This window comes from Rhamphochromis sp. 'chilingali' (assembly GCF_963969265.1).
Source record: "Rhamphochromis sp. 'chilingali' genome assembly, chromosome: 4".
Taxonomy (NCBI): domain Eukaryota; kingdom Metazoa; phylum Chordata; class Actinopteri; order Cichliformes; family Cichlidae; genus Rhamphochromis; species Rhamphochromis sp. 'chilingali'.
The window spans coordinates 25,919,090-25,928,057 of NC_137948.1; the positions used below are offsets into that span (position 1 = coordinate 25,919,090).

General features: G+C 39.0%; 1 protein-coding gene across 1 annotated transcript; it reads left to right on the forward strand.

The window, feature by feature from the left end:
* Window positions 1-518: 518 nt before the first annotated feature.
* Window positions 519-8,732, forward strand: znf330 (zinc finger protein 330). The gene is made up of 10 exons (XM_080880571.1): window positions 519-572; window positions 978-1,135; window positions 1,228-1,247; window positions 1,350-1,420; window positions 2,765-2,841; window positions 5,326-5,452; window positions 5,528-5,632; window positions 5,776-5,822; window positions 7,409-7,526; window positions 8,238-8,732. Exons 2-10 carry the CDS (start codon window positions 1,016-1,018, stop codon window positions 8,498-8,500), a joined length of 948 nt encoding a protein of 315 aa, XP_080736697.1. The 5' UTR covers window positions 519-572; window positions 978-1,015; the 3' UTR covers window positions 8,501-8,732.
* The last annotated feature ends 236 nt before the right edge of the window (window positions 8,733-8,968 follow it).

The window sequence follows — 8,968 nt, forward strand, 5'->3', positions numbered from 1 at the left end:
TTCTAATGGTTATATATGAAGCACAATTTGATTAAAAAAAGTTTTGATAAAAAAAAGGCATTTTGGTGAATTCTATTTTATATTTTGGCTTTTTTAGCAGCTAGGTTTACATCTTGTCTCAGGACAAGTGTCATTTATGCAACATGTATGGGCTATTTTCAAGGGTGATACAGGAAATGTCCTGCAATTGTAGAGCTCCCATTAGCGTTAGCACATGGAGTAGCATTATAAGAAAAACTGGAGCCAAACCCATTCGAAAAAGAAATGATCTTTTACTGGTTAAATTTAGATCTTATTGTAATATATATTCTATTATATATCATATAGACTATATCATTATTATTGCAAATGTTTATTGTGTTATTTAAAGTAGGCCATATTATATATTTATGCATTACCACTGCCCTATAAAAAAGTAAATTATTTAACATCAATCATTAAATGAAAAGAGGTGACGCTAAGCCACCATAACAAAAAACCAGCATGTGTGGAACGAATGGTTTTTAGCCGAGTGTTCCGGTGAACACATTTTCAGGACGGACCTAGCTGCGTTCTCTGAACTGATCATTTCGGTAAAGAAAAATACAAAAATAATCTATTTTCTTTTTAATTACGCTAGCGTGTAATATTTAGGAACACTTAGGAGGTTCCTTTACAGTCTAAAAGTCATGTACACATGTGTTGAGTGGTGTTATAGTTTATTTTAAATGTAATTTGCTTATGAGACACCAGCTCAGTCAGCAGACACGGGAGCTGCTAGCCAACATGAACAGAAATGTCAGAAACTTTTTATAGTTGTTGTGCTTGTTGTCGTAATTCACCACCCGTGTTGCTGGCTGTAGTCCCTGTGCAGCTTATTGGAAAAGCACTGAGATGAGATATCAGCTAAGAGTTGCTCGTTCTTAGCTGAATTTCACGCAGAAGAAGTCGCCCAGTTTCCTCCCGGCGTGGTTCACCCCGTTTGTCCGTGTTTGCAGGTGACGGAGTCAGTGTCAAGCTCCGCGGAGAACCAGAAATGCCCAAAAAGAAAACCGGTGCCCGAAAAAAGGCTGAAAATCGGAAAGAGCGAGAGAAGCAAATACGAGCCAACAGGGAACATGTTGACGTGGCCAAACACCCCTGCAACTCCAACATGGTGTGTAGCTGCGATAGCTGATAGATGCCCAATTAAAACAACAGCAATGCCTTAATATGTATCTAATCTTTTATACTGTTACATTTTTGCAGGAATGTGACAAATGCCAGAGGTAAGTGATTTTATTCACTTATATGACCAATGTGCAACTGCAGATTCTCCATAATTCTGAGATAATTAACACTTTTTTAACGTTTCTGATGCCACATGCTAGAAAACAGAAGAACAGGGCTTTCTGTTATTTCTGTAACTCGGTGCAGAAGCTGCCTGTCTGCGCGCAGTGTGGTGAGTACACTGCACGTGTTATTTGAGTAATGTTGGAAAGATATTCATTTTAAAGCTAACACTCCCTGCTCATTTGTGACCTTCACATCCAAGCCCATTCAAAAATGTGCCAATTCACAGCCAGCTCAGTGATAGCAAGGTCCCTGCAAGGTCTTAAAAAGGTTAATATAACCTAAATAAGCAACACATTGTACCAGGTCATTAATTACTTAACAAAAGGTAAGTCCAAATTCAGAAGCATTGTGTGGAAACATTATTCACACCCCTGGATTCATTAGCTTGTAGAACCAGATTCAGCAGCAGTAATGAAGTAATCATTTTTTAGCTTGACTGGGCTGTGATTGGGCCATTCAAACATCTTAATGCTTTTTGTTTTTTTAAAAAAAGCCATTCTGTTGTACATTTGCTGTGGTTGGCTCAAGCTTTAGATGTCCTCACCTTTGACGGTAGAATACTTTGGTGTACAGAGGATTTTACATGTCTGTAGAATCTTGGATGTTGCTCTCGGTTTTTTTGCAGTTTCACGGAGCACTGCGCAGACTGATCTGTGAGTGAATTTGTTGGAATCTCCACTTTTGGAAAGATTATGACATAGTGTTAACGTACCTGAATGCTCCAGATCAGCAACCTGCCAAAGCTTCTGTTATTATAGAGGTGCTGACAATTGCTGATTATCAATAAATCAAGTTCATTTGATTAGCAGTACCTGGCTGCTACTTACACTGTTAAATACTATAAATGCAGGAGGGATGTCATTAGTTTTTCCACACGTTTCTGCATGTCATGTCATGCTAAGGACCAGATTATTTTTTTTAATGTGCTGATATGTAAAACAGTAGAATTGAAAGAAGGTTTAGTTGTTGTTTTTCACATAACCTTACATGCTTCTACCATTACACTCCATTATTTTGTTACATAGATGATGAAAACCACACAGTTCAAAAAGTTTGGCTCATGAACTCTGTGGTTTTGTTTTGTTTTCTTCTTCTCTATGCTCTTCTCCTTTATTATTCTGGTACAAGTTCATTTTTATTCAGCCTGTCTTGAAGCATGCTTAATCATCAATATAAGGAAATCCCAGAAAGTTTATTCTGTTATTAGCGTGTTTTTTTTAGCGTTATCAGAAGGTTTAACTCAGTCCTAGTGAAAGCTTCTGTATTTACTTTAATAAAGATATTTCTTGATTGACGACAGTAGCTTTGGCAAACCTAGCTCCTTGAGAGTGATCGTAACTTGGCTAAATGTTGTGAAGGGGATTTTGTTCATGTATTACACTATTTACCATTACACTGAAATTATTTGTGTTCGTTTTATTCATCTGTAAAGTTTTCTTCCTGTTTTTAGGTAAAATGAAATGTATGAAGTCATCGGATTGTGTTGTCAAACATCCAGGGGTCCACAGCACTGGAATGGGCATGGTGGTAAGTTTATTGTATATTTAAGTTTTCTATTATATATCTGTTTGATTTATTTTCATTCAGCAATGTAATTTATGACTGTAAAAATGATATTAGGTTGACATTATTTAATGGAACATTGTTCTGGTAGGTTTTGTTGGGAGAAATAATATTTTTATTTATTTAGTCTTTGAGATAAATATCTCTTTTTCAAGGGCCACCTGGCCAAGAAGATGCACCATGACAAAGTTACATCAAAATAAAATAAAACAAGTCAGTTAATTTTGTCAGTGGTAAATTTAATTCAAATACAAGGTCCAGATCATGCAGTGGCACCCTCTGTATTTTCCCAGGGAGACAAAATGATTCAGCTTTAGTGTTCTCTGAAAGGTATTTCATGAATGAGCTGCAAAATAAGAGAATGCTGTTCCAAGTTGGGTACTCTAAAGAGTGCCTGCAGCTGCTGTCAACAGTGTGACTCAGAGTAGAGCCTTGTGAGTACATGATGGTATCATCTGCATAAATGCGCAGTTTAGGTTTAGGCATAATCTTCTCTATATTAATAATAAAAAGGAAGAAAAAACAGGGTCTAAAGTTGACCTCTGCGTGACTCCATTTAAAAGCTTCATAGAAACCTGACTCATATTCATCTGTATAAACACACTGTGTCCTATCTGAAAGGGCATTCCTGAACTAGCCTGTAGTCTTATCATTCTAACTGACGTCACTGAGTCTTTCTAACAGCAGCTCATGGTCATCAGAATCAGATCAACAAACACAGCAGCTTTCAGTCCAAGGCAATAATAATAGAATTTGTTACCAACATAGTTGCTGTTACAGTACTGTTGAGTTTATTTAAAATTCTACAATTTTGGCGCAAGTAGAAATTTAGGTTTAGGGCAATATTTGTTGAGGGGATCCCATGTTTTTAAAATAATAAAGTATAGGCAGCTTTCTAGATTTTCAGGGATGATGTTAAGCTGAAGAATCTGATTAAAAAATTGTTTGTGAGGTTCTCAGGTCCAGATGAATTTTTTTGGCTCAATGGCTTTTTAACATTTTAAGATTGCCATAGAGGAAATAGGTTTAGGCACAAAGATGATACAAAATGGGAAAGACAGTTCAATGTAGAGCATCAAGACTATTCTACATTTGCATTAAAAACATAAGTAGTTGATATAAAATGTCCAGGTAGGTTTGGATAACTTTTTTTTGCCTTAACGAACGAAATTATAATTTAAAAACTGTAGTATGTATTTCCTTGGGTTATCTTTGTCTAATATTAATATTTGCCTAAGGATCTCAAAGTGAGTGTGACAAATATACAAATAAAAAATAAATTGGGAAAGGGACGAATTCTTTTTTCACAGCACTGTATGTATTGATATTTGGAATTTCTAGTCAAGGTCCTGGTTTGATTTCTTAAAACTCTAACAGATCCAGGCAGCAGGTTCATTTGTGGCCCTGTCTGTTTCAGCTGTGCCAGTGCAGAGCTTTATCGAGTCCTTTTAGGGAGAAAACTTCTAGTGCACAAGGTCAAGACCTGCTCTATTTTTAAATTCCGCTGCTGTGGGAATATTTTGCACGGGGCCGGGACTTGGATCTACATTCTCGCATAATGATAGCAGCAAAAAAAAGACTTACTTTAAAATCCCACCGGTATATTAGGTTTATAATCAAATAGCATGGGAGGAGTCCTTTTACACAATGATAATGTCAGCTTTCAGAGACTGTAAATGCAGCAGGACTCTCCCTTGATATGTAAGGCCATTCGATGCCGAATAACAAACAAACCAAGAGATCCATGTTGCCAGCAGATTCCGCAACAATCAGCCGCTCATCTAGATGTTGTCACTGATAGCAACAGCACTCCAGACGGCAGGCTAGGAGAATAAACAAGGCCTCAAGCACACCAACAGAGGTCATCTACAACCAAGAAGCAGCAGCTTGTAGATTTTCTCTGCATTAATCTGGGGCTAGCTATTATTCATGTGGCTGTGGCTCAGGTGGTAGAGCAGATTAGCGACTGATTGGAAGGTTGGTGGTTCGATTCCTGGCTCCTCCAGTCTGCATGCCAAATATCCTTAGGCAAGATACTAACCCCAAATTGCCCTCCGATGCGTTCATCGGAGTGTGAATGTGTGTGAATGCTTATTAGTTGCACTTGAGTTTAGAGTGGGTGTGATTGGGTGAATGAGGCATGTTGTATAGAGCGCTTTGAGTACTCTGGGAGAGTAGAAAAGCGCTATATAAGAATCAGTCCATTTACCATTCAGTATCACTCTGACACTCTTTATGCTCATGGTGCAGTGTTGTGCAAGTGCAATCAAAATGAATAATTAAGCTAAGTAGCATATGATAAGGTGTGTCAAGGGTCCAGCTGGTGTTCAGTAATCAGTGTCTGTTTTTGCTACATGCCAGTAAACTCATCAGCAGGTTATTTAAACATAAAAAAAGAAAGTACAATTTCTGATTTTGGTCCTTGTTATTCTCCTACTCAATCACAAGGGGGCAGTGTGCGACTTCTGTGAAGCTTGGGTGTGCCATGGTCGGAAATGCCTGAGCACTCACGCCTGTTCATGTCCTTTGACTGATGCCGACTGCATCGAGTGTGAGCGCAGTGTCTGGGATCATGGTGAGACCACCCCTGTTTGATTGTTTCGCCTGCTTACCTAAGTAGAGCCACTGACTGGTTTAACTTCTTAAATAGGAGGGCGAATCTTCCGCTGTTCCTTCTGTCAGAACTTCTTATGTGAGGATGATCAGTTTGAGCACCAGGCAAGCTGCCAGGTTCTTCAAGCAGAAACATTCAAATGTAAGTCACACTGTCATTCAATCGGCTTTTTCAATGGGGTGTTTAAAGTGTATCATTTCCATATGAGCAGATAATATCCAGAGGGAGCATGTGCAGTAGTGATGTTACGAATGTGTTTTCATAATATTGTTGTATTATTTTAGGTGTTTCCTGTAATAAACTGGGACAACACTCCTGTCTGCGGTGTAAGGTGAGGAATCAGTCTGTGAAAATATAATGCAAAAGGATCACAAGCATGTTTGTAAAAAATAAACCCACGTTATCAACTTGCATTACAAAACTGTTTGTAACAACAAAAGAAGAACGAACCAAATGTGATAAGATGGCTACAAATTCACATCGTTGTTTTCATGTGGTTTTGCTTTTGGTTTTTCTCCCTTTATCTGGAAATATTCCTTGTGTACAACAGACACGTAACTGAAACTAAACATCAAAGAGCTTTGAACGAATAAAATGGCAAGAAAGCGCTCCAGGCTGACAACAACGGACCTGCTGAAAATAGCAGCCGGAGCTCATACTGCCTTTAGTTGTTCCTTGTGCTTAGTTTAACAGTTGTCAGCTAATCTTACAGAGGTTAAAAATAAGTTGGTCCTATCAATGACCTATACGAGCTGTTGCTAGGCCAGATAGTCGCAGTGCATACTTTTACTGAAGTGCACAAGTGAAGGAATTTGCCAGGCAGCTCATGACAATATGTGTAGCCAAAGCATACTTTTGCAATAAATCACCTCTTAATGCACAACAAGTGAGTGTGCTTATCCTTAAATGTGTATATATATAGAGTAATGTTTGTTTATTTGTACTGGAAAATTACAGGATAAAGAATTGCACTATAAAAGATGCACTGCATAGACAGCCAGTGCCGACTGAGTAAATCTTTGACGTGCATTTTCTCAGGTCTGTTTTAAAGCTTTAAATTAAAGCTACCCTCACATGCCCATTTGCACACCAAATATTACACATTACATTAGCCTGCTGTAATCATTCCTGCTCATCATGCTAGCTGAAAGGGATGTCTTCTCAACACTGTAAATAATGCTGATCCTCCCTCAAAGCAAAGTTTTAGCTGGAGCTGTTTATTAATTGAGCGTATATGTTCTGCTGGTCTCCTAGCAACCAAACCGCATTTCCTGAGCATGAGACTCTGCCCCAACTCCATATAGACAACAAACAACAAGACTGATTATACTATGATAACATGGTAATTTTGACGAAATTACGCCAGCTGAACTTTAGCATGCATTTCTGCACAGAGAAGCCATGTTTATTGAGGATATTAGAATGTAGGAATGACTACAGCAGACATTCAGGTTTATCAGGCTTCATCAGGAACAAAATAAAAACATATGGAGTGGCTCACAACATTTACACAAGTGCTGCTTGCGTGGCATTGTGCCACAGTTGCAATCTGATCAGAAAGCATTTGAAATAGGAACTCTGCTTTTTGGGGCAGGGGTTATTCATTTATATTTCCAATTCAATCCTTTTTTTAAGAGTACAGTCTGTATCAAAAAGAGGCAAAAGACAGCTGCCATATATTGGTTACAGTGAGTGAGGATCTCTGAATTTGAGACTGGAGGAAGGGAATACGATCGAGTTTTTATGGATGAACGGATGTGGATGAATGAGCTTACTCCTCTTGCCTAAACAAGCCTGAACTGTTACTGCTTTGCTTTCTTTAGTTTTGAAGTTGAGCGAGAACTATGCATCGATATCATGTTCGTGCACCAGCGTTTCCGTGCCATAACTGACTGAAAGTTGAACTGTGTCTTGCAGGCTTGTTACTGTGATGATCACACTAAGAGTAAAGTCTTCAAACAGGAGAAAGGAAAAGGTCCTCCGTGTCCCAAATGTGGTCACGAGACACAGGAGACCAAAGATCTAAGCATGTCAAGTGAGTGTTACGCAGACCTTTAAACGACTGGAAGTTGTTTAGTTGTTTTTCTTCCCGTAAAGCTCCTGTTTCGGGGAAGTTGCCACAGCTGCTACTTCCCCGCAGACTGTGTTTTGAAAATGAAACAAAACCATGAGGGGAAAAATAAATTCTTTGTTTTTCCCCAGAAGTCATTTACACAGTGCAGCTAATTGTATTTTCTAGAGAATTGTTCATGAATATTTGGGTTTTTCTCCAATGGTTCTTGCTGTAAAAGCAGAGTCTGATGTTATGCAATTAAACTTTGACCTTGGAAGCAGTGCCAAACACGTGTTGGCCACATTACTGTTCTCTCAAATGTGCTGCCAGGATTTGATTTCTATTTCTAAGGACTTGCTATTAGCAGAGTGAGATGTATTTTGAAACAAAAACCCTGCTCAGTGAATCTGATATTTGTAGCTCCTCACAAAGAGCTTTAGCAATATTAACATTTCATTTCCGACATGGGACAGAGGCAAAAACGTGTGGAAGGATCACAGCAGTGTCATAGTCATATATTGACAAGAGGAACAAAGTGATATATAATGAGTTAAATTACAACCTGAAGGCTTAGAATAAACATTGCTTGCAGAGAATTACGCAGACTGTATCTTACAGGACCTTTTCTTTGTCGCTTCACCACCATGCGTAATGACACCAGAGCTAACGTTGACACCTGTGCATTGTTCACAGCGCGCACCTTGAAGTTTGGTCGACAGGCCGGTGCCGACGATGACGACGGTTACTACGACGGTGCGTCCGGGTACGATGCTTACTGGAAGAACGCAGCGTCCGGAGGTGGAGACCAACAAGACGACTACGGAGAAGACGATTACTACGAGGAAGACGAGTATGAGGAGGACGAGGAGGAGGAGGAGGAAGAAGATGAAGAGGGCGAACAAGAAACTGCGTCAGAGTCGCTGGCTGGTCTTAAATTGGATGGTGCTGCAGCCTAAGCTGATGGTGACTGATGAGGTGGTGCAGCTGGAGCACGTGGTCCTGTAAACCCAAAGGATCCTCAAGAAAGCTTTAGATGCACAATTAAGACTGGAGATGAATATTAAAGCTGATGTGATGTTTTAACTTTCCATGTTACTTTGAAAGAGAAAATACATTTTTTTAAACAATATTCAAGCAGCTGTATAGAGACAAAATGAATAAAAGACTCAAATAACAGTTTCAATTTAATTTCAGTTTCATAAATTAAATACCTGCTATTATAAGCCTGACTAAAAAAAATTGATGGTGCTCAGAAAGCTTTAAGTGCCCTGCTTTCTCCTCTGTTTTTACAGTCAAGCCTGGGTTAAGTTATGAAACTGCTTCTGACTCTTTGCAGTGATTTTTGATACAGGAGCAAAGGCTGATCTTTGTATTTCCACACTCTAATGGTTGTCACATTTGCCCACCATGTGAATGGTCCCTGG

Bases quoted from the DNA above. Each gene is read 5' to 3' on its own strand.
- znf330 (XM_080880571.1), top strand. From the start codon at position 1,016: ATGCCCAAAAAGAAAACCGGTGCCCGAAAAAAGGCTGAAAATCGGAAA. The intron at 5,633-5,775 runs GTAAGTCACACT...GTATTATTTTAG, and splicing joins TCAAGCAGAAACATTCAAAT to GTGTTTCCTGTAATAAACTG. The intron at 7,527-8,237 runs GTGAGTGTTACG...CATTGTTCACAG, and splicing joins CAAAGATCTAAGCATGTCAA to CGCGCACCTTGAAGTTTGGT.